The sequence below is a fragment of the Miniopterus natalensis genome, chromosome 1, assembly GCF_054644295.1.
Source record: "Miniopterus natalensis isolate mMinNat1 chromosome 1, mMinNat1.hap1, whole genome shotgun sequence".
Lineage (NCBI taxonomy): Eukaryota > Metazoa > Chordata > Mammalia > Chiroptera > Miniopteridae > Miniopterus > Miniopterus natalensis.
In genome coordinates this window covers 129110356-129136578 of record NC_142081.1, presented here as the reverse complement: position 1 = coordinate 129136578, position 26223 = coordinate 129110356, and the positions used below count along the sequence as shown (strand labels likewise).

The 26223-nt window shown below is 39.4% G+C and overlaps 1 protein-coding gene across 1 annotated transcript in view; it reads left to right on the top strand.

Annotated features, from left to right (window-relative positions):
* Positions 1-15199, top strand: part of TAF3 (TATA-box binding protein associated factor 3) — a 152462-nt gene extending 137263 nt beyond the window's left edge. The window contains exons 5-7 of the mRNA XM_016219756.2: positions 9908-10163; positions 13046-13152; positions 13982-15199. Coding sequence (XP_016075242.1) covers positions 9908-10163; positions 13046-13152; positions 13982-14096 — 478 coding nt within the window. The 3' untranslated portion in view covers positions 14097-15199. The remainder of the gene's footprint in view (positions 1-9907; positions 10164-13045; positions 13153-13981) is intronic.
* The last annotated feature ends 11024 nt before the right edge of the window (positions 15200-26223 follow it).

Below are 26223 nucleotides of genomic sequence, written 5' to 3'. Positions count from 1 at the left end.
CTGAAAATCCTTCCTTCTGCACGTTTTATGAATAACGCCAGTGTTTATAGCAGTTAGGGGACTCTGATCAAATCCTCCAAAAGATGTAATGTTAGCAGCATGGAGCCATTGTGGGACACAGCTGTGGGCGGTGTTGGTTACTCTGCGAGACTTTGCTTCTTCAACAGAAAGCGCTGGAGGAGAACTTACTGTGCAATTAAATAGGAGGGAAAAAGTGATACTTCAGGTGGGAAAATATGGACAAGCAAAGCTCTGTTTAGAGGTATGCAGCAATAAAGTTTGGCAAGGAAGGCCAATAGGAATCCAAAATTACTTTTAGTTTATCTCATAAGTGATGAGGAATTATGCCATTATACTGTTTATGTGTTTTTTGTGTAATATTCAAAATTGAAGAGATAATAAAAGGATTGCTCATACAACTATGTTACCACAGAAGTAATTTAGCAGCTAAAATAAAAAAACTTTCAAACTCTAGTGAATCTTCTCACGAAATTCAAGAATTGGGCACTTTAGTGCCTACATGATACCAGTCTAATCTTGGGCAAACAGAAAATTAGGACGTTTCATCTCATCAACACTGCATACCCACTTTAATGTTTGTCCTTTTGCTACTAAGAAAATTTGAATGACAGATATATACTTTTAAAGGAGTAATTATTATAACTTATTTTCATCTAAACACCATTTCTCTAGATTGAAAAATAAGATACATACAAGTAGATATTTCTGAGATTTCAGGTTCTGCCCCATAAAATGAGTCAACAATCTGTTTACATCCCTTGGCTGTATTGCTGAGACTAAGCCATTCTCGTGGGCACCATTCACAGACTTTATAAATGAGGGGAAATCTAAGAAAATGAAAGGGGATTGGAAAAGAGTCAAGTAAGGCAAATAATATTAATTGTGTGTCCAGTATAGCTTAAAACAACTTAAAAGCATTTCCAGACAACAGTTAGGATGAGACCTTCATGCTGTGCTTGTACCTTGCATTGGTGTGGTAATTATTCTTGATCTGAGAAGCGATGGATGAGGAATTGAATCCATGCTGGTAAACAGAAAGCTCATTGGTCTTGGAACTCTTCATGTAAGTAGTGTGGAGGGAAGGTAGGCAGGAAGGAAAGAATAGGGTAATTGGCCTATTTTAAAACATTTTAAAACAGACAAAAATACTTAAAAGTAAAACATTTTTATAGAAGCGTTCTCTGCAATATTAGGCATTAAGCTTAATAAAGTTGATGAATATGTGTTCAGACACTATTTGATACTGCAAACAATTCAAAGACCAATAAGATACACATCTTACTTCTAGGAAATGTGTGACCTAATGTGGATGATAAAGACAGATATGCACATCATTGGGGTCCAGTGTACCTGTGGATGTTACATTTCTTTGAAAAGACCAAAGACTGAACCAACCTAAATATCTAAAGGCTCCTCAAATTTATAATTTATGTACAAAACTAGTATAGTTTTATTTGGCTCTCCTCACTTGACCCTTTTCTTATTGATCTCTGTTAAGGATGATACACTCAGTTTAGATACACTAATTGAGCAGGTTTTTTATTTAGCTTGGGACTTTTATTTCATAGGTTTACAGCTAGACTGTGGTCAACATTTGCCTGGAAAGCTTTAGCCAAGCCATCACTTTTTCCCAGTAATTTATTAAAAGTATAATATACATCCATACAGAAAAGTGAACAAATTATAAATGTACAACTCAAACAATTATTTAAAAATTTCCAGCAACACTTTAGATGTATATATTGTGACAAGTGTTTTTAATTTTTTCTTTTTTTGTTAATTATAGGTAAGCCAAAAGAAAAAAAACACTTATAGTCCCACCATATAGAGCCAATTTCTGGACATTTTGGTATATATTTTTTTAACCTTTCTAAGTACACACTCATACATTCTTGTTTGCTTTTGCTTTTGCTTTTTCCTTACAAAAATTGGACCCTATCATGCATACTGTCCATAATCTTTTTGGGGCAAATTGTGTGTGTGTGTGTGTGTGTGTGTGTGTGTGTGTGTGTGTGTGTGTATGTAAGTGTATCATCTCTTCAAATGACAATACAGTGTTTGTTCATTATAATTTAATTAACTCCTATTTTGAGGTATTTTAAATTATAGTCATTCTAATTTTTTTGTTTCTTGTAATTATAATCAATACTACAAAATGCTCTTTAGCCCTGGCCAGTATGGATCAATTGGTAAGAGCATTGTCCCGTACACCAAAAGGTTGCAGGTTCTATTCCCAGTCAGGGCACATACCCAGGTTGCAGGTTTGATCCCCGGTCAGGGTGTATACCGAAGGGTGTTTCTTTCTCACATCTATGTTTCTCTCTTTTCCTCTCCCTTCTCTCTCTAAAAAATCAATTAAAAAGAAACCTATATTGTCAAGTGAGGGTAAATAAATAAATAAAGTTCTTTACCCCATATCTTTGCATAGCTGTCCAGTTATTTCCTTAGGTAGATTTCTAGATGTGGAATTGCTAGGCAAGACTTGGACATTTTTAAGGTCTTGGTAATCATTCAGAAATACTGTGCCAGCCACCCCTCCCATTCCCCCATCTTGACAACATAGGTGTTGTCAATCTTTTAAATCTTTACCAAAAATGGTATTTTCTTATTGTTTTCTATCTATTGGATGTTTGTATATTTGTTATTCTGTATCACCTGTTTGTGTCCTTTATTCATGTTTTAATAAGAATGTCATTAGCCTTTCTGTTTTTTATTTGAAAGAAATTGTTATATAATAAGGACTGAACCCATTATCATGCATATTGCACGTGATTTTCTTCATTTTGCCTTTTCTCTTTTAATTTTGCTTACGGTATTTTGCACAATCAAGTCAGTGTTTCTCTTTATGGTTTCTTTTGGTGAGATGCTAGGAAAATCTTTCCCTACCCCAAGATTAAAAACATGTTTACTTACTTACTTTTGGGGGTATTTTTATGGTTTTATGTTTTCTTTTACCAAATCTTTAATCACTCTAGAACTTATGGTTTGTGATATAGCTGTAATTTGAGTTTTCTGTTTTTCAGATTAATGACGTTATCTTACCACTGAGAGCTAATTCTCAATTTCATACAATCATTGTGTATTAGAGCACATGAATATCTAAAAATCATTTTAGATAATAGGTTCAGCTATTCTAACATTTTCCACCAAAATACTGACAAATATTAAATTTGAAATAAAGTGATAAAAGGAACAAATTTTTTGCAAGTAGTTGTCAAAGTCCCGTCCATCATTCAATGAGTAGGAATAAGACAGAAGATACTTTTCTCCAGTAAACTCTTCCTGTTTATCTTAGATACCCAGGCTTACTTCTGCCTCCAGTCACAGTAGATCTCAAGCCTGTTGTCTGCTTCCTGTCCTCCTTTTGTTCTTTCCCCCTTCTTTCCTTCTCCTTGCAATCAATTCTTTGAGCCCAGAACTGAAAATGCCTGGGTTTTCCCTGGGCTCCTAACCTAAACCTGGAATTCCTTCCCTTCTCTTGTTCTTCCCTCTTCTGTTCTCTTTTCACTGATCTCCCATATTTCCCTCATCTGCCCTTTATTCCACCTTTCTTCCCATGTCATAGTGCAGATTACTGTGCAGTTTGTTCCTGTGATTTTTATTGGCTAGATAAGTGATGTGTTATTTCATCTAGGAAATTACTAAATCATTAAATACTTCATGTAGGAAATCACTACTTTCAGACCAGCTTTTGTTTTGTTTTTGTTTTTGTTTGATTAGTAAACTTAAACATGCTAATACTTATGAGGCACTTGCTAAATGCCCATTATCCTGTTAGATCCTGAAGATACAGAAATAAAAAGGCTTTCCCTTCCATTCCTTTGAGGAACTACCAATATAGCAGGGGTAACAAGTATATGTACAGACTGTTCAGTTGTTCTTCAGCCTTACAAAATTTGTTTGGTCAAGTTTTTCAGCATATTCTTGAAAAGTGAGTAAGTATTCTGGATTTGTTAAGTAGAATTTTAAAATATCCATTGGGTTAGTTTTATTATTTTAGTTATTTTGTTCAAACTCTCTATATCTTTATTGTGTTTTTTTTTACTGCTTTGTCAGTTACAAAGAGATAGACATGCTAAAAATCTTCAATTATACTTGTGGATTTTTCTGATTTTACAGCTCTGTCAGTTTTGCTTTATATATTTTGAGAATGTATTCTTTTTTTTCTTTTTGTTTTAAATATATCTTTATTGACTTTAGAGAGAGGAAAGGAGAGGGAGAGAGAGAGACAGAAACCTCAATCATGAGAGAGTCATTGATCGAGCCCACAACCCGAGCATGTGCCCTGACCTGGAATCGAACCCCGATCGCCTGGATCCTAGGTTGATGCTCAACCGCTGAGCCACGCCCAGCCAGACGAGAATGTATTCTTAAGTGCATTCAAATTTTAAATTGTTTTGTCTTCCTGGCACATTGGAACCTTTTATCATTATGATTATGATGTAACCTTCATTATCTCTGATGGTCTGCCGTAAAATCTGTTTGAGGGTATTACTTTTTTTGTCCTTGCATTCCTCTTTTCCTAGCATCTTTCTGCCTTTCTGTTGCTAGATGAGTCTCATATAGCAGAGAGTTGGGTTTTATTGTTTCACCGAGTGTGACAGCCAAATCATTTAGTCCATTGACATGATATAATTACTGATATTTTGAGTTAAAATCTGCCTTATTTGGGACTTTGTCTTACTGTTTGAGGTTTCTTTTACTCTTTTCTTTTTCCTTTTATCAGATTGGTTATTTTTTATCCTGTTTTTCTCCACACTGCTTTAGAAGTTATACATATACTTTGTTCCTAATTTTTACATGGTTACCCTAGAAATTACTACATTTAAAGTTAATACTTTTACATCTCCTTCCAGATAATAGAAGGACATTAGAATATGTTAGCTCGGTTTACCCCCTCCTAGTTTATATATTATCATATCTATATATTTTATCTTTTTTTTATAATTCCACAATATATTATTATTGTTGTTTCCTCTAGTCAGTGTCTGTTTAACCTTACCAACATCCTTGTCATTTTTTGTTGCATCTCAGACTTGATGGGATCACCATGTCCTGAAGTGCTTCCTTTAGAACAAACGTGCTCAAAGTGTAGTGCATAGGCCCCGGGAATGTACAGTTTTTTAATAGTTTGGGTGATTACGTGGAAAACAATGAAATAGGAAGTACTCGTAAAACACTTGCACTTCATGCTAAAATGAGAGTTGTATTGAGGAAAAGCACTTGTGTGATTAAGTTGTGAACTGAACTAGCTGCTTTTCTCACATATCTTTTTTACTTGAAAGAGCAACTGATAAACAATGATTATTTAGACTTGGATATTTGGCCAACATTTTCTCAAAAATGAGCACAGTGCCCGGCCGGGCGTGGCTCAGCGGTTGAGCGTCGACCTAGGATCCAGGCGATCGGGGTTCGATTCCCGGTCAGGGCATATGCCCGGGTTGTGGGCTCGATCAATGACTCTCTCATCATTGATGTTTCTATCTCTCTCTCTCTCTCCCTCTCCTTTCCTTTCTCTGAAATCAATAAAGATTTTTTTTTTTTTTTTAAATGAACACAGTAAACCTGTTATTTCAAAGAAAGCACTGAGAGTATTTGTTATAAATTATAAAATTTAAGCTTTTAAGTAAAAATTAGAATTTTAGAAAGCATATCATTACAAGTTGACAGCTCCTCAGTACATTAAGAAAATTTTGATGAGATGGATGGTAACACCAACAAATGTGATTTTTTAATAGTGTATAATAAAATGTATGAATGTTTGGAAGATCTGCATAATTTGATCAACCAACATTACAAATGACTGATGCATGATATTACAAAATCATGCATGGGTAAAAATATATATTCGAAGTGCTAGACATATCAATAGATTTTAATCTTTTAACAGAATACAAAAAGCTTATTGATATGGTTTCAGATTGTGCATTGCAATTACCTTTTAAGAAACTACCATTTGTTGCATATTGGTACAGTAGCAAAGAAGAATTTACACAATTATCTGAAAAGGCCATTAAAATGCTCCTCCCATCTCCAGCTACATATGTAGACATTGAAGAGATTTATAAAAAATATTAAACAGTGGCCAGCCTTCTCACAAAGTAGTCTTGTCTTAAAAAACATACTTTTCATTAAAAAAAATGTTATCTGTTAACATGGGTTTATTATTGCTAGTTTTAAAAGAATTACTAGATAATTATTTTAAATTTCTGTTTCAATTTATAATATAAATATTCACAGATAAAATGTACATAAAAGTTCTTTGGGTTTTTTTGGTAATTTTAAGAATATAAAAATATTTTGAGTTTGCTACTTTAGAATTTCTTTTAGTAAGAGTCCACTGGTGGCAAATTCTTAGGTTTTGCTTGCCTGAAAATGTACTTATTTCATCCTATTCTTGAAAGATGTTTTCAGAGACAAAATTTATTTTTCTTCAGCACATTAAAGATGTATCCCACTGTTTTGTAAATTCATCATTGCTGTTGAGAAGTCAGCTGTAATCTGTTTCTTCTTTGAAAGTAATTGTTCTTTTTTCCCTCTAGTTGTTTTTCAGACTTTTCTCTTTGTGATGTTTTATAGTTTCACTCTGATGTGTCTAGGTACAGATTACTTTCTATTTATCTTGCCTGGGATTTGTTAGGCGTCTTAAGTCTATGGATTGGTATCGTGCACCAGATCTTTAGAAGTCTTAGATATTCCTTGTTAACATTTTGCCTTTGCCCCTTTCTCTCTAGAATTATGATTAAACATGAACTATTTAGACTTTTTCATTGCATTCCCTTTGTCTCTCAAGGCTAAGTTCTAGATGTTTTCTTCTGTTTTACTGTTCAGTTTCTAATTCTCCCATTCATTGAGTTTTACATTTAATTTATTACGTTTTTCATTTTTGTAAGGTCTGCTCTTTACAAATCTGCTAGGGCACTCTTTAGCCTCCTATTAACTGCCAATAATTTCAGTCTTTACCTTTTATTTTTTAAACGTTGTAAGTACAGTGGTTTTGTAGTTGATAGTTCTAGTATCTGTGGTCTTTATGAGTCTCTTTATACTGTCTATTATTTTTTCTGCTTCTCTCTAAGGCTGCCTTGCCTCCTTGTGTATATGGTAACTTTTGATTATCTGCTGCTTTTTTCCTTAAATAATTATCTGTGTTAATGATATGAGGTCTAGATTTTAAGTTACTTCCTCTCAGGATGATGTGTGCTGGGTACTTGGGCACATTACTAATCCAAATGACTTTAAATAGAGTGTCCTGGACCACCAGAGCTGAGAATTTATGAGATTCTGATTCACCCTTACCTAGTTGGTGTAGCCAGTTGGGAGTCCTTAATGTGGAGAGGAGTGCTATTAGACTTTACACTTTGGCAGGCCCTGGGCTTTGGAACCTGTCCTCTTTATCAGAACCAAAGATCACATTTGCCTTATGTGCAGATGCCCTCGGGTAAAACATCTGTGTTCTACTTACCTCTCTGGGTTCCTGCTTTTTCTTTAGTTTTATTTCCAGCACCCATGTTTTAAACTATTATGGGAAACTGCCTCCACAAATAGTGTGTTTTAAATTTTTAGCCTAACCATAAAAATAGTGCTTGCACTATGGATATAGTATAATAAATATAGTAATATGATTATATAAATACAGTGATAACGTTGAATTCCCACCTTATATATAAGGTAAAACTCGTTCAGGAAGCATCAAGAGTCAGTGGTATAGTTGTTAAGATTGCGGGTTCTGAAATCAGACTGCCTGGGTTTAAATCTTGGCTCTGCCACACAGTAGTCTGTACTTAATCTCCCTGTGCCTGGATTTCTTCATCTGCAAAAAAAGGAAAGTAATGACAGTGCTTACCTCATTTGGTTGTTAAGAGGATCAAGTGAGATAAGGCAAGTAAACATTTAGCTTAGTGCTGGGTATGCAGTTGGCTTTCAAGTGCTTAGAACAGTTGGGTACTTAGTAAGTGCTCAATAAATATTCACTGTTATTTATGTTACACATTTATTGAGTGTCTCCTGCACAAATAATGTACATTAAATTTTCTGGTCTTTGGCTATATTCAAGTTAGGAAGGTGATCACACACTTGGATGAAACAAGTGGAGAGCAATTGACAGCATTAGGTATTTGTTTACTAATGATGACATTTTTTGAAGTAATGTAATGTCTTATGATCTTCTGATCAGAATAGCAAAAAAATGCTTTTTAATGGAGGTGGTTTGAGAAAATGGAACTATGCAGGCTGGTAATGATGATGCCAGAGGTTGTCGTGAGCAAGAGCCATGAGTATAGTGCTGGTGCTAACACTTTACATTTGTACATAGTTTTTGACATGTTTCTCTATATTCAGGTTCTCACTAGAACCCTCAGAGGCAGCTATATTTATTTTCATTTTGTTGATCAGAAAAGCAAGGCTTAGATAATTGCGGGAGAGTAGAAAGAGATAAGTTGGTGCAGCTATTTTAGAGAGCAGCTTGGGATTCCTCATAAAGGTGAAAATGTGCATACTCTGTGAGCCAGTGACCCAGGACTGTAGCCTTGGGAAATTCTTGAACGTATTTACAGTTAACACAGAACATTTACAAGGCAATATGTCCTGCACTCAGGTAGGGCAATAGGTAAAAACCCCTTGGTTTACCCATACCATGGAATACAATTTAAAAGTACAATAAATAATATACATCATATGTATCAACATGGATAAGTCAAAAAAGTGGGTAACTAGTAGATAAAATCTGGAGGCCTCATGCACAGCATAGAGATTATATTCAACAATACTGTATTATAAATGTCAGAGTTGCTAAAACTAGATCTTAATTGTTCTGAACATAAAAAGAGCTGATAATTATGTGACATGATAAAGGTGTTAGCTAACTCCACTGTAGTAATCATATTACAATGTACAAATGTATCAAACCAACAAGTTGTACACGTCACACTTACACAATGTTACATGTCAATTATATCTCACTAAAAAAACTAGGTGAGGAAAGCTAGTTGCAAGGAATAAATATAGTGTGATATTGTTTATATGGTTGAAACACATAAAACAGTAGTACAGTATATATTGCTTATGGGCACCCACAAAGGCAGAGAAGCTACAAAGAATGAATTTACAAAAGCAGACTCGCCAGTTTGAGGAGAGGGGTTACTTCTGGAGGAGGGAGGGAGGGAGACCTGAAGCAAATATGGCAGAGGGCTCCTGTCTTACCTCTGTTACCTAAGCTGCCTGTTTTCTCTGTGCTTGAAATGATATATATATATTTTTAAATAAAGGAACTTGTAAAAAAAAAAAAGAAGAAGAAGAAGAAGAAGAAAGAGCTGTGGAATCAAGACTGTGGTTCAAGACCTGCCACCCTTTTACCCAATTTCTCTCTTTAATCCTGTTTCCTCATCTATAAAATAGGATCGCTATCACTTCTTTGAAGTTGTTGTGAGGGATAGATGAGATGATATATATAAAATGCCTAGTATAATATATAACTTCTTATAGGCCCTCAGTAAATCATATTTTTAAATAGTTTACCCATGGTCACGTAGCCTGTGGCAGATCTAGAACTTGAACTCAGATGTCCTGCCTCTGAGTCCAGTGCTCCTTCCACTGCATGAGCTCTGTGACTAAGGAATTGTCAGTGAAGAGGCCGGTGGCCATTGCACAGCGCTAATTTTACTTGATAACAAGACCAGGAAGGGCTAGAGCTGCTGTTTCCCTCTCAGTGACTAGGTTGAGAGGGGAGTGGGTGAAGGGCCTTGAACTCAGGTGTGTAGCTATCTCTGGACTCTTCCAAAAAGTATTTTGCCTCTAGAAGAAGAAAGTTACTTTGTGATAACGTTTTAAAACATTTAGTTTGATTCAACTGTTCTGTGTTGACTTTTCCTTTTCTCTTTTTTATTGACAGTGTCATCAGCAAAGTGGTTCCAGCCCCCGAGGCTAAGCCAGCTCCTTCTCTGAATAGACCCAAGACCCCGCCACCAGTGCCAGTCCCAGCCACTGTACCAGTGCATGTCACCCCTGCCCCAGTGCCTTTGCCACTCCTCGCACAGTCCACCGCGTCCCCCGCTTTGATGCCGTCTCCGTCCCCCGCCGTCTCTGGAGCTGGAAGTTCAAAAGCTCCCGTGCGGAGTGTGGTGACCGAGACGGTCAGCACTTACGTGGTAAGCCGCATTTCTTTTGTAGCGTTTTTTTAAAAGTCACTTAAGAGCTTACTCTTTTTCATGAAAATGTTTTCAATTAAAAAAGCACTGTCATATGTATCATTATTGAATTTCAGAGGCAATTCTTTATGACTGGAAAGGTATTTTCATTGCATTTTCAAGCTTTTGGCAGAAAAGTATTGTATTTCAGTGTTCGCATATTTAGTCTCCATAGATAATGTCAAAGCATTGTTTTTCTTTATATTGTTTTTGAATGTGATTATATACATATATACAACATCAATGTATAAATATAGAGAGGAATAGTGATATTTAAATCTCACATTAAATTTCTTGATCAAGCAATTAAATTATTCACTTAAAAGTGTAATTTATGTAATATATACAGATCTACAGGCCAGCTGCTGTTTCTAAGTGACAGCATTAATTATAGTGTTTCACTGGCTATGGTCCAGAATATACTAGGCTTGCATAGTAAATGAAAATGAACTTCCAGACCACAGAGCTCCCTGAGTATCCTAACGTGTCTTCAGATGGCAAAACTTACCTTGTTGAGTGAGTTCAGCAACTGGCATTGCCTTGACCACCAAATAGTATATAGACTGTGACCTATCAGCCTAGTGATGGCTTTGATCTTTCTGAGTACACATGACTGAAAAAGGGTGGGGTAGGATTCATGATAGTTGTTGTAAATTGTGCAAATATTACATCTCTTTAAGGCATTTTGGAAGGAAATTTCAACAAATCATTAAATATTATAGGCACTATAATGATACAAAGGATATGAAGAAAATCTCGAAAGTACTGAGAGAGGATATAAAGGCATGAAAAATTAACAGAAAATTATTAAATTGGCAATTCAAGACAAAAATGGAAGATGTGATACAAAAATCTGTTATCATCAAATTGGTTCAAGGACCAATGGCTCCAAGCGTTTGAGGCCAAATCACCCCAAGACAGGTTGATCAAGAAAGATTTTTTTTTTTTTTTAACATCTCTTTATTGATTTCAGAGAGAGGAAGAGAGAGGGGAAGAGAGAGAGACATCAGTGATGAGAGTCATTGATCGGCTGCCTCCTGCACACCCCCCGACTGGGGATTGAGCCCGCAACCCAGGCATGTGCCCTGACCAGGAATCAAACCATGATCTCCTGGATCCTAGGTCGATGCTCAACTGCTGAGCCACACCTGCCAGGCCGATCAGGAAAGATTTTATGTTTGAATTCCTCAGCCTCCATTTCTCCATCTGTAATTAAGGGGTTTATGTTAGACTAGATGATCACTGTAGTTTGGTCTAGCCCTAAAATTTCTGATTCTCCAGTGGATTTTTGAGCTAACTCCTTGGAGATGGATCAGATTTAAATAGACAATGCAGATGAAAAGCCTTCTGTCTCCTAAGAGACATTTTGTAGACTGAGAACAAGGTATATGATTTAGAGGAAAGATATAGTCTATAGAGCAAAAAAGCTGATTTTGTCACTGTGCAATAGTGTGCTTTGGAACTGGCACTTACATTTCCTTAGCTCCAGTTTCCCCATGTTTAACCTATCCAAGGGTTGTTTTAAGATGATTAGATGAAGCAGATGTTTACAAGAACTTAGTAAACTGTCAAGTGTTTGTTATTATTTATTAGGGGTGCTATGGCAAATTTCTCTCATAGTAACAGGGTCACAGCCTTCTAACTTGAAGAAAGGTCAGCCAGCAGCGGGACTGGCCATGCATGGCAGCTTCAGGGCACAGAATCTGGATGGGTCTTAACCCTAGACAGCTGGCATGTGGTAACTGGTGGTTCTCTCCCCTTGTAATTGAAGAGGGCTGCTCACAGCTTTCGTTAGGAAGCTTTCATAGGAACACCACTGTCTTTGTAGAGACTTTAAAATATGGCAGGCCTTAAAACAGCACATGAGTAAAATGAAACATCTCTGCCCACAATACACCCATTACACACAAAGTCCGCCCTTTCTTTTTTGCATATCTAATGTGTTGTATTTGAAAGTGAAGGAAGAGATGATAGCTTGCAAAATTAACTGGATGAAATTATTTACTGTGTTACTGTGAAAACTTCTGAAAATAAGCTTTTAGTTGTTGCTGTTTTTGAATGCCCGTCATAGAATTGTTTCTTCCAAATTGGTTTGGTTCATGTGAAATTTGAGGAAGTGGATCAATTAAGGATGTTTCTTACTTAGAACTGCTAAGTTAACTAAACTCCAAAGCACACATCTTTGTAGAAAAATAATATTAAAATGTGTAGCTCTTTGGCCTCATGAGTTCCTTATTTCATTTGCCCTTTAGTGAGTGTACTTTGCTGAAAATGTCATAAAGGGAATGGAAAGTTACTTAGTAACAACTGTTTTATATCCTTGATCTTATCAGCTAGTTCAGGAGAAGGGTTTGGCTAATAAGTAATAAGGTGATACATGCACTTTTGGTTGTACATATGAATTCCATGCCTGTGAATGCGACAGAGGAGCTGACATATGGTTGAGCTCTGTAGTGTTCAAAAATATTAGTTGTTACTGCCATAAAGACCCTAATTATTAAGAACTGTGTTTACAGTATTTTTTTAGATAAAGGTGGCTATAGGTCATATTGTTCACAGAAATTACTATGAAATGCTTTGTTTTTATGACTTACACAAAAGAGTTTAGTGTTCATTAGAAATGTCGTATCACTGAACACTTGGTAGCTATTCTTTTTTTCACATGATCCCAGAATGGCGATCACCATGGTCTTGGCTTTAATAAATTGTTAACCACTGTATATTTGTAGTTTAATTTGTCGGTTTATTAGTTTCGCAGTATAAAGTAATCAATCTCATTCTGCTCTCTTTTTGGTTCTTTTTCCCCATTCCATCTCTGTTTTGCCCCTGTTTAAAAACTTCAGATCCGAGATGAGTGGGGGAATCAGATCTGGATCTGTCCTGGATGCAACAAGCCTGATGACGGGAGCCCCATGATCGGTTGTGATGACTGTGATGACTGGTACCACTGGTGAGTGCTCCAGACTTAATCATGACAGTGCCAATCACTCCCGGGGTAAGACTCTATATAGAGCAGATCAGTGACTGTGGTCCATCTTTGATTATGTCCTGTTCAGCTGTTATCCTAAGAATCATGTACGGGGCAAAATCACTAAGCCAATAAAATGTAATTAATATTAATTTGAAAAATCAAGAGTCTTTGGACTATTGTTATTCAACCTAAATTCTGAATGTTTTGCTTAACTTATATATCCTTCTAATAGAAAAGAAAGGAGATACAATGGTCCCCCTTCCCTTTCTTTCTAGTAATTTTCTGTAAGAGCTGCCAAGTTTGACAGTAACATTGGGGTAATAACCCCTTTGTAAGCATGTCATAAACTGCAGAAATGGACAGCTTATCTGTTTTTTACATCTCTTCAACTAACCCCCACCACTGAAGAAATGCTACCAAAATTTATGCAAATAATCTCATTTTATCTGGAAAATATCAGATATGAAAAGATAGAAATCCATTCAGTCACATGACATATGATAGCTGTAAGATAAAAACAAAGCCATTGCTCAGAAGAATTGTACTAGTCCTGGCTGAAAGGGTAAATGGGCTAATTAATTTCTCCACTGGGGCCTATAAAAGGGGCATTATGTAATATAATCACCCACTTGCCCAACAGCAGTGCTACATAAATTAGAGCTCTCTGGCTGGGATTTCTGCTGAATATACCATCGACTTAAAATTTCATGTAATTTAAAAGTATTTAAGAACATAGAAAGAAAAAGAGTGTGTGTGTGTGTGTGTGTGTGTGTGTGTGTGTGTATTAAACTTTTTTCTTAACACGTAGGCCCTGTGTGGGAATAATGGCCGCACCACCAGAAGAGATGCAGTGGTTCTGTCCCAAGTGCGCCAACAAGAAGAAGGATAAGAAGCACAAAAAGAGGAAGCACCGGGCACACTGACGTCTCCCGCAGCCGGACCGGCCGCGTGGCCCTGGGGCTGCCTTCCTGCGGCCCGGGGGGCCCGTGCGGCTCTGTCCCGTCTACCACTGAGCTCCTGTGGCGAGGAATCTCCGGAGCCTGGGGACGAGAGGACTCTACCGTCCGCTCTGGATGCTTCCCTCGGGAACAGGCTGGCCTGTGGCCACACAGTGTTGCGATGGAAGAAAACTCAAGTACAGGTGTGGCGCGAGGACTGCCAGGCCTCCGCTTTCCTATTACCAGTGACAAGTATTAATAAAAAGAGCATAATCTTCCTTCTGATTTTCTTTATTCTCTCCAGGCCTTTCCATGAAGGTATTAGATGAGAAGATGATGTGACCTGGACTGTAATGTGAGGGGGTATCATTAGGCTGTATACAGTTTCCACCTCTTTCCCTCTGTAGTGAGATAATCATAACATAAACGAAAACTCCGGTTGGAGTACTGGTAAATATTTTTGTGATAAAAATATATGAAGCTTCTCCTACCCCCCATTTTTAGTATTAACATGTAAAATGTTCAGGCTTTTGTGAAATACCTTATATTTTTTAAGAAAAAGGTTTCTATCATGTCCTGTTTGCTCTCACGCAAATTATTTTTGTTAACTCTCACATTTTCTGACTTTGTTGCATTCTAACTATGCCCTTCTTTAAACTGCTGGCGTTCTTCTCACCGCTTATACATTTCATCAACTTGTATAAAAAGTCTTCAGACTAGAAGATCTCCCTTCATGTAAATAATAAATATTTATGAAGTAGTTATTTTTTAAATTTTTATCGTGTTTAATTCTGGCTTTCTGTGAAATCCACTGTGGTTTCAGCCATGTCTGTAATTACTGCTGTACATAAGCAAAGAAGGCTAGAAAGCAGAGCCACAGTTCAGAGTTCTCTACCTTGAGCGGGACCTGCACAGCCCCACAGCACGGTGGGAAAGGGCCCTAGCAGTTAGAAGGAAAGAAGGCAATTTAAATCTGTAGTTTATGATTTGAAATTGGTTTGTCACCTGTTTTGTTTCTGTAAATTTCTTTGACTTTTATTAAAGGACATGTAGATTCCCCAAAAGTAAAAAAACAAAAACAAAAAACATATACTGTAGCATTTTGTGTTTATATTGTTTTATTTCTGCAAATCTGTTCATTAATATTGTGGTTTAAGGCTGAAATGAAGAATATTATGAATTTTTTAAGAAAACTCATCAAATTTCAGGGTATCACAAAACTTTATTATATTACTCTACTGCCCACTATTTATTATATGTTATAGATGTCTGAGAGATAAACCAAATATTTTATTTTTAATGTAAAACATCAAATTTAATTTTATTAGCATATTTTAGCAACTTTGGAATAAATATGGACTTTTACTTGATTTTGAAATAATCCCAAGTTGGGCCAGTGTAATGGATATCTTAAATGCTAGAGTATGGGCATTGAGCCGAATACAAATATATTAATAGAAATTGTGATTTTTTAATGCCAAGTAAATTGATATTAGTGTATGAATTAGTCATATTTTAAGACCTATTATGTGGTTAGAGAAATGAGTTTTTCTGCCATGAATGTTAAATTGCAAATCAGTGGAAATGGAGTAGCCCTTCTAAGAGTACAGTATTTCATTGCCGTCCTTGTTCTAGAAGCCAAATTTTTCTATCCCTACCAAAAAAAAAAAAAAAGCATCTATGTTGAGATACGTGTTTTTTGTTTTATTAATTTGAGATCATTCTAACTACTTTATACAATATTTTCACATGCACAAATATACCCATTAGTCCTTTTTGGAAAGCGAAGGGGGGTGGGGAAGTGCAAAATAAAGATTATTGGCTATTTCATAGTTTGCTTTTCCATTTTCTTTATTTAGGATTTAGTTCCTTGAGGCATGGTCAGTGGATCTAAAGTTGCCACGTTTAAGTGAGCCGGTCATGCTGCTGAAATAAGAATGGAGGTGCCTATATTTAACTTCTTTCCCAATCCTACCGAGAGCCTTCAGCCCTTACTACGTTGAAGGAATTTCAATCAGTTTGTCCCTTGCTATTTCATGGTTGCTTTCCTAAATCCAGTTCATGATTTTATAAATGGCCTTTGCAATAATAAAACCAAAGAATCATTTTCAGGGGGCTGGATAGCTCAAGGGATTAGTAATGGAATACAGAGCCTTTCACCTCTAGGTCAGTGAGTTGAATCCAGCCCAGGTCCCTGGAGACCCAGCGTCGTTCCCATCTTCTGACTGTTCAGCGGCCTGTGCGAAATGGCCCGGTGGTCTCCGTCTCCACTGGATGACTGTCCGGGCACCAACCGAAGGAAGTTCAAGAAACTGCAAAACCAAATGTGGATTTAAAAATAAGACACCCATGTTACAGAGCAAAGTGAGGAAGTTGGGCAGAGTCCTCCACAGATAATACTGAGGGAAACAGAGTAGCTGACCAGTGCCGCACACATGACAGAGAAGGGACACGATTCGCACCCCTTGGCGGAGTCAGACAAAACACAGAAAGAAAAGGCTGGTGTCGGATGCGGGGAGGGGGGGACGCGGGACAGATGACTTCCCAGGAGAAAAACTTGAGGGGGCCCAAGCAGTAAGAAGAAAGTGGGTTTTGACTTTCGAGGGAGAAGGAAGTCACAGAGCAGCCAGAATTAGAGGAACTGCTCTGACCGAGAAAATTCTATGCAAAGAGATGGCAAGTATCCCCTGTGGAGCGGCAGGCGTGCAGCCGTCAGTAAACTCGCAGACTGTTCCCCCTCAGCGAGCACTGTCGCCTCACCTGAGCATTGATACTTTATAAAGAGACATAGGGAAAAAATTGGCCTGGTTAGTGATTTCATTGGAGGAGGTGGCATTTAAGAAACAGACACGCTCCCTCCCGGGAGACAGACACTTGTGGCAAGCTAATCGGCCTCAGAGCCCCATGTGGCTGGCAAAGCGGGGTTTCTGCGACCCACGGCGTTTCTCTTCCAAAGGCGCCTGCAGTTAAGGACGGGGAGGATCTTCCTCCTCCAGCCCGTTTGTGGTTCCAAATGTCCTGATGAAAATCAGAAGGTATCAGAGCATTCTGGCTTTGTCCGGCTGTCTTCAGAGATAAACTATAGTGCATTACTCTCCTGGATGGCCTAAGCCGCCTTTGTTTTCTTTCAATAGCACGATTAAGCAAGGACCTGCTTACCAAATTAAAGTATAAAACGAACCCTGAGATACAGAAACCTCGCCAGGACGAATGCTGATGAGTGAAGCTCACTGAAGGCATGCTGGCTAACTTTTCAGGGCAAACAGTTCCGTGGCCAGTCTCTAGAGCACAGCAGCCTTCTTTAAAGGTTTAGGCCTGAAGTAGATGAGTCGCCCTTACCGAGGAACAAAATAGATAATGCTCTGAATAACGTCTCTTTCCACAATAGTACCAGTCATTCTGTTAGGAGACAATTTCTTTGAGAATGTTGCATTAGTTGTAGCCTAGAAAGTATAAAGTAACTATTAATCCATGCGTGCAGGCCAGTAGATGACGCAGGAAATTGGATATTTAGATGGACAACTGGACAGTTTATTCTTAATATCATTTAAACATAACATTCAGTTTACATGTGAGTTATTAAAGCAACTGCTAGTTACCTTTTTTATCCTGGACAACTCAGTTTTTAGTTTGCAAAACAGTTGTAAGCACTGTGGTCTGCTCATCCAACATTTGCTGGGCGCACTTCCTGGGAACAGCAAGGTGTACTGGACCCACATGCAGTTCTTCTAGTCTGGCTTTTAGTCACTTCCCTCTCTCCACGGTTTTACTGTTGTTTCTGCAGTATACTGTGTATTAAAATATATTTCATTGAACCTTAAGCATCTTTCATACCTGTCCTTTTCCCATTTGCCCATAGATATTCTTTTTATTTTTTTTTATTTTTTAAAATCCTCATTCGAGGACATGCTTAGAGAGAGACAGAGACATCTATGTAAGAGAGAAACATCAATTGGTTGCCTTCCGTACATGCCCCAACCGGGGAATGAACTCACAGCCCAAGTATATGCCCTGACCGGGAATCGAACCAGCAACCCTTCAGTGCACAGGATGACACGCAACAAACGGAGCCACTCCAGCCGGGCACCCACAGATAATCTTTCTGTCCACCTTAGACTGCAAGTGGTTTTAATGTGGATATAGCTCCATACTTTGAAATGTTTATATTTACAACAAAATATTTAAAAGCTTAGCAAGTAGTTACATTAACCATCCGAGGAACTAACAGAGTTGATATATTTGGGGGGAATAGGGCACAACCTGGGTATGTGCCCTGACTGGGAATCGAGCCCGCAACCTTTGGTGTCCAGGATGACATTCCAACAAACCGAGCCACACCGGCCAGGGCTTGGTCAAACTTTTTTCTGCTAGATTTTTAGAACATGACATCTCTATAGGTGGATTTCTAAATAACCAATTCTCCATCTTTTCTGCATTCTGTTCATTTGGACATGGCTATTTACAACAGTCACAGAACCAAATAATAGGCCCAGAATATTTCATCAAGCCATATCCATATACTTCTCAAAAAGTCATCTCATTAGTCATCACTCTGGGCAAGGCACATCACCCACTGTGGGGGTACAGAGGTGAAATGAGACTTGTCCCCAGCGTTGCAGAGCACTGTATCAGGCAGTTAAGTGAGAAACGTGGCGCACACCTCGAAGATGTTTCCAGGCCAGACTCATGGGGAAAGACAGTCACTTCCGACCAAATTTCAATTTAGGTCAACAAGGCTAAGGAACACCTACCAGAAGGTGTTGTAAACCAATATAGACATTAGGATATCTATGGCATGAGTCCTCTACGCAGTCCAAAAGGAGGGAAATATGTTGTGTGCTTAGGGAGGCACGTGAGGGTGAGAAAACAAGGGAAGAGCCTAGTAAAAGTAAAGAGGCAGCGTCCTCGGGGGGAGGGGGGAGCAAGGCAGGAGCCGGCTGGGCTGCTCCTGGGTGCAGGTCATGTCTTATTTCTCCACATAGGAGATGGTGATGCAGGCACCACTTTATAACTATTTGTGAAAACCGCATATGTAAGTGTTAGCTCTTTTTGTGCTTGTTATCCTCTACAATTTTTAAAAAATTGTGATTGGAAAAAAAAAAAAAGTAAGTAGACAACATTATAACCTTCCCAGGAAGAATTATTGGATCTGAAACGGGATAAAAACAAAAGATGTATCCCCTCGAGAGAGAGAGAAAAATCAATCTACTGAAATCAAAGTATTCCTGCTGTATAAATCAATAACTGTCGTCAGTGCTGCGGCCCGGCGGAGCGAGGCGCGGTCGCGTCGCGGGAGGCGCAGCCGCGCAGCCGAGGCCCGCAGGCCCGGGCAGGAGCGCAGGAGCCGGGCGTCTGCCTGAGGGGCTGGTCCAGCTGGACGGGTCCTGGCCAAGCCAACTCCCCCTCCAGCCACGTGGCGCCGCAGAGGCCGTTCCCGAGGCGCCCCAGCCCGCGCCGGGCCCTTTCTGGAGCATCGGGCAGGCGCACACCCGCAGCGGCTGTGGGGCCCACACGGTGCCCCAGCTGGAGGTGCTCGCACTTGGGGTGCGCAGCCCACCCGAGCCGCGCCCTCAAGGCCGGGCAAGATCCTCGCCTTGGGCCAGCTGGCCCTGGACCCCCTAAGGGCCGTGGCTCCGGCCTGCTCTCCGGTCCTCGCCAGGGCCCCAGGGACCCCTCGGCCACAACGAACCCCAGCTGCGCTCTAAGCGCCGGACGCTGGAGCGCGCAGGAGGCGCCCGGGCCAGCTGTGGCCGCAAAAATGAACCCCAGAGCCTACCTTGTGATTAAAAAGAATTTGGATCCTGGAAATAAAAAATTAATCTTTTTTACTCCTGTCATGCCAAATGCAAAGGAGAGTTTGCTTAAAGAAACAAGGTCAATTTTCACCAACGAAGTAAGGTAAGAGGGGGGGAAACCATTAGCAAGCACCTGCAAAGGTTTAAAATATATATCATTTTTTTTTTTTTAACTTTGAAGGATTCGTGAGCCAGCTGCAACCAGAGCTTCCCAGTGAGGTTGCTCACCTTCTAGAAGCTCAGGGGTCATCCTCTCAAACCACATTCGTCACCCAAAGCCCCAAATGGAATTAGGCTCACAGGTGAGGTTGATAGGTTTTTGTTTCGTTTTGCTTTGGGGACAGTGTAGCTGTAAAAATCTGAATTTGAAACCTTTAGGCGGGCCTGCCGCCTTCAGTGTAATATGGTCGTTTACCTGCCTGACTCACAGGGACGCGCTTTCAAGCACGTTTCTAGTAAGTGTGCTCAAACCAAGTATTACTTGAAGTTCGGCAAAACATATTTTTGGCTTACCATGTTTTTAGCAAATTTAAGAAATCAAGTTGAACGGGCAAGACCCAGAACAGGGGGTCAGAGTGCTTACAGGGGTCTTGATGAGCTTCGTGCATTAAATTGAGACTTTCTGCTTTATGTGTCTTCTCTTCCAGTTACTTTCATATGTTTACCTGAAGTGTAAGGAGTCTAGGTAGCCTGGCAGCAGCCAAGAGCACACTTTCTTCTTTATCTTTTTTTTAGTCAGAACCTGAATTTGAATCCTGCTTCTCTTGCTCAACTTCTGAATGAACTTGAATAAATCATTTAATTTCTCTAAATTTCTGTTTCCTTCTCTGTAAAAGGAGAGTAAGAACATCTGCATGGATAGTTGTGAAAATGGAATGAAATCATATAGAAAGCATTTAACACAAGGTAAGAGCTCAGAGAATGGTAGCTGTAGAATCTATTGTGGCTTCTTTTTTTTTTTTTTTTTTTTTTTTAGTTTAATCCATTAATACATGTTAACTTGCTCTTTCAAAAATTTTTCAGTGTTCTATGAATTCTGGATTTTCTATGAGCCTCAGATTCTGAGTCTTAACACCCCATCAAAAGAGTAACCTTGATTATACAGTCAAGGCTTGAAAAGTTGGATGAAGCATTAACTAGGCAATTTTATTTGATATTGGACATAGAAGGTCACCAGGAGAGAGGCTTCCTCCCAGTGCCTTCTCCAGAGTGGGCACCCAGCTCAGCTTTATACATGTAAACAGAGGTGGAGAGTAGAGGGAGAAATATGCCACTGTCCCAGACCTAAGTGTACTCATAAGCAGGACTGTGTAATCAATGTTAATATGCAGCAACTGAAAATGCAATCGATTTGGCCAGCATTGGCATTTTCTAATTATTATGCTAAACAATCTCAGAAGTAAACAGAATAGTAAATCACGGAGGACAAGCCATAGTTCAGCTCCACCTACATTCAGCAGGTCCATGGTTGCACAGCCATTCTTTTTTTTTTTTTTTTTTTTTAATTTATCTTTATTGTTGAAAGTATTACAAGTGTCCCATTTTTCCCCCTATTGACTCCCTCCACCTCGCTCCCACCCCTTCCCCAGGCCTTCACCCCATTATTGTCTGTGTCCATGGGTTATGCATATAAGCGTATAACTTCTTTGGTTAAACTCTTCCAACCCTCCACCCCCTCTCTCTTCCCTCTGCACAGCCATTCTTGAACAGCCACAAGCCCTAGTGTAGTAAATGTATCAGATAAAGTAAAGAAATGCAACTTACACTTAAAATGAGATTATTCAAGTTCCAAATTCAGTCCAGCCGTAGGGATGCACTAATTGTTAGAGCACCCCCTAGTGGAGGAGGTGCATTTCTCTGTGCCTTTAGGAATTTGTTCAATACAAATATTTGTGTTCTTTTGTCTCTGCACTCAATCTCACCTCTCAGGCTGTCCAATAGAATTTTCTGTGGTGATGGAAACAAAGAGATCGCATGAGATCTCTATGTTCCTTTGGCTCTAACATTCTGTGTTTGAGATTTGAAAAGTTAAAAAGAAATACTGTTTAAAAGGTGACATCTCTCCAATGGCTGTTATGACATCAGATCCATAGGTGAAGAGACATGTGTGTTGTGTGAATGGAACCCAATCCGAAATGCCTTTTCCTCAACATTATCAAAGTGTCTGTTTGGTTTAAAATATAAAGAATAAGCTTAACATTAAAAAAAGAAAGAAAGAAAAGAAACAAAATTGGGATACAAAAAGTTGGCCATCCTTTTCAGATCGGTCACCTCTTGCAAGATTTCCACAAGGCCCACAGATGGACTTTCTCCAACAAGAGTAATGGTGCAGCAGCGAGGAAGGCAGAGCTGCTGCTGGAGAGAGCACGTTTACTGACACTTCATGCTCTGGCCTGTATCATTCATTACAAATGGATAAAACACATAGAGGCACTTTTATGGCCTTACTGCCAATAAAATGGAAGAAGGCAAGTGGACAGAGTTTGATGTTTTCAACTTAACTAACAATTTTTCATTAAGTACACATTTTATGTATCCAGGAGTCTGCACCGCTGTACAAAATACCAGTTGTCAATGGTTTCTATAAGATTCAATGAACATTTTTCTATGCCATTCCTATGAACATATGATGTACATGCACTAAATCTATGGACCTTTGAACTGCTTCCGTGAGGTTGCTAACATCTAAGAGGAAATATAAGCCCTTCCTACATCTACTTCATTTCTTGGATGGCTAGTTATTTTCTCAAATGTTTTTAAAGTACAAATCATTGTCACTGAGCTTTGTTTCAAATCACTAAAAACAATAGAGAAGGTCAACTATTGATTACAAAATACCAAGCCCTATTTGTGGGCTTCAAATTACTAGCCTTCCCAAACCAAGCTAGCCCTGTTTCAGTTTGTAGTCACAGACAATACAGCAATTTAATGCAGCGGAAATCCTGGCCAAACTCAAAAGATGGTATTTCTGCCATAAGAAGTTACTCACCTCCTTTCCGAAGCAACTGGTCAATGACGATGTCAGACAGTTGCCCACTTTGTCTCCGAAAAGCATATCCACCTTTGTGTATATAGACTCATCTGAAGGATGTTTGTACAAAAATACACCATGTGATTACTATGTACAGTTCACAATACTTTATATCGACATATATCCACATATAATGTTTGCAATTATACTGTTGATAGACACAAAAGTCACATTAAATGGCCATCATTTTTAATATGTGTAATGCACCCAGAAACAAGAGTATGGCTAATAAGAGTTTGCAAGCTCCTATTTTTCATTAAGTTGTTAATCATGTTTTGTTAGTGCTCAAAGATCAGAAGAAAATCGAAAGTTTAGGAACAACAATGAGGAAAGGTCCAAGTGATCTGTCTTCCCCCAAGTCACTGTGCAGCTATGATGACAGCCTGTCACTAAAACAAACAAACCTCACACAGCCATTCGCTGACATGGTCTGATTTTTTTTCTCTCACTAGAAACCCTGTTTTTTCATATTAAGTAGAATAGTGTCAGAAATTGGACAAATAGCATGTGTGAAGGCGAGTGGAAACAGTACATCTTATGTAAAGAAGCGGCACGAGGTTTAAAAAGTGTGCTAGAATTTCAGTAACTTGATTGTTTAGACTCAGGTGAGGGCACCAGCTCTCTGAGCCAAGAGAAAGAAAGAAAGAAAGAAACATTAATCGTGTTGTACCTAAGCCAACCCACTAATCAGGAATACAAAATATGGTGCTAAGATATTGAGGCGCTATAGAAATGCCGCCGATAGTGAACATGAAAGTAAACATTCCAAACTCCTACCCCTCTCCCACCTAATCTGATGGAGCCACCCAATGCTCTCCACAGGGGTAAGTGGAGCCGGCTCCCTCAGCTGTCTATCGCAGGCTTTTAAATGGACTTCTATTAAAAACCCAGTTGAAGTATCTCCTGGGATCAGCGTGGCGTTTAGTTGCCGGCCGGCCCCAGTGGGTTCAGCCACCCTGTGCCCCCCCGCCCCCACTGTAATGGAAAGCACCACGTGACGCCCAGGTCCACCCCGGCTCTGTTTTCAAGGTCTTTCCTGAAAGTTGGCCACATAGATAACCTGGTTTCCATGCTATTTATTGCCTAGGAAGGAGGAAGGGTTGAGCCCAACCCCGCTGGGATGTGAACTTGCGGTTCCAAGGAGTCTAGGGAATCAAATCTGATGCTTTTAGGACTGAGCTGCCCCATAGAGTGAATCCAACAGTTTTCTCTTAGGACCAAAAAGGGACCTGAGTTACAATAGCCCTTTCTTGTTTGTGTCCCATGGGGGGGAAAAAAGAAAAAAGAAAAGAAAGCTTTCCCCAGTACTTTAGGACATATTTAACCAATGGCCTTTTGCTAATAGTGACTTTTCTGCATTAAGAATGAATTCCTTTTAATATTCTTCTTCTTAACTGAAATATCATTGCACCTGGGACCTCCATTTACTGGTGGCAAATCTGGTTAACTTCAGAGACCCAGTATCACCTCTTCCATCAAAATCGATTAGTCTGCAGGTTAGGGAGGATTAGTTGGTCAGGTCAACTGCTCCGCTCCTCCCTAGTGTTCTAGCAAAGATAAAATTCAAATGATGTTTTTAAGAAAAATGTCTACTTTTAAGAGATTGCATTAAAGATAACCGATAACAGCATATGGTAACGGCACAAAAGTCTGGTTTTGTCATTCCTGGCTTTAACGTACGTTGGGGCTTTCGTTTGGGTGAATTCTGGGCGTAGCATTACTTGTGGCTTCATCTAGTTCGAGGAATGATGTATTAAGTAGGCCAGACATTATTGTTTAACAGTGGAAAAAGTTAAGTCCTCAGCTTTTAAAAATAAATCCTTATTGGGTCTGCCATGAGTTTCAGGAAAGACTTTGCGACTTTGGCGTGTTGCAGAGACGTGCATCTCTGGCCACCACAGTCCTTACAGGTACTGAAAAGCAGACTTTTACCCCATTGTAGTTACTATAAAGACATTTGCATCAATTTCTCAAGGCTCTGCCACTGTTTTTGAAGACCTGCCTGTGAAATCCAGTTCCTCAGACTTGCTCAGCTTGCATGTGATTAAAACATAGCACACCCTGGAAAGAATCACGGGTCAGCTTGGTCCAGGGGTCCGGCTGATGGTTTAAAATTATCAAGAGAAACTCAGGTGCTGACGTACTATGATATATGTGTATTCACACGTGGAGAATATTTCCTCCTCATTCAAAAGAGCTGAAAATTTAGGCCCCATTTCTGGCACTTTAAATAAAGTTCCCTTTTCCAGGATTATTTATCATGGTTAGTGGTTGCCATCAGTCACGAAAAGTTAACAAAGACCTATTGGGTTTATCTATAGGCAGCTAAACAAACATATCTCGCTCTTCTGTTATCTTCTTGTTAACAAAGCCCTATCAGGATGTTCTAACCATCAGCATTTACTGCACGGGGGCCCTTTATCTGGGATGATATATAGAGAGCCCATCAATTAGTGTGAGAGTTTGTAGATACCTGCCATATATTCATGAGAGTGCTCCTCTCTTGTCTCTCTCCATGACACAGAGCAGTGTGGTTTTCCGGGCGGTGTCACTGCTCCCCTCCTGGGCTGGGGCTCATCTGTTGCAGTAGTTAAACTGTCAGAGTGCCTTTGGCCCAGGCCAAGCTGGGACTCTGAAACAAAGCCAAGACCAGGGCTGCTATTCTTAACACACACAATTGCGTAGGCCAAGGTCCCACACAGCAGTATCGAAAAAACACGCAGAGAAACATGAGCCTTGGTGTAAAAGTTGCCTTTGCCTAAGCATTTTACAAAAATCAAAGGCCAAAACAACAACAAAAAATACAATGTGACTACCTACTTACTTTATACAACCGGAAATAGTGAGGCAAATGCTTCAGTTCTGGGTGTATGGCTGAGGGAAGGGGGAAGCTAGTCGCCAGAATGATATCTTGAATCTATAACTTAACACCTTCTGATCCCCACTGCCCCTCTCCTTAAAGGCCATGCTGGTTCCTCAGTGCCCACCGGATAAGCCATTTAGCTGGATTTCCAAGGCTCCACACTGTCTTGTGTCCCAACCTCTCTCCCTTCTCCCCACTCAGGGCACAGCACATTTCTCATGGTTCATTGGACACACAGTGCCCTTTCTCCAACTCTGTGCCACTGAAACTTGCCCATCCCCTCCTGGAACACCCTTTGCCCCTGCTCTGCTCCATCAGGTCCTGAATGTCCCCACAGAGCCACATTAGTACACGTTGGAAGTCCTCTCAGGCATCCTGTCATCTGGGCTCACACACCATTGCCACGCTTTTGATAGAGTATTT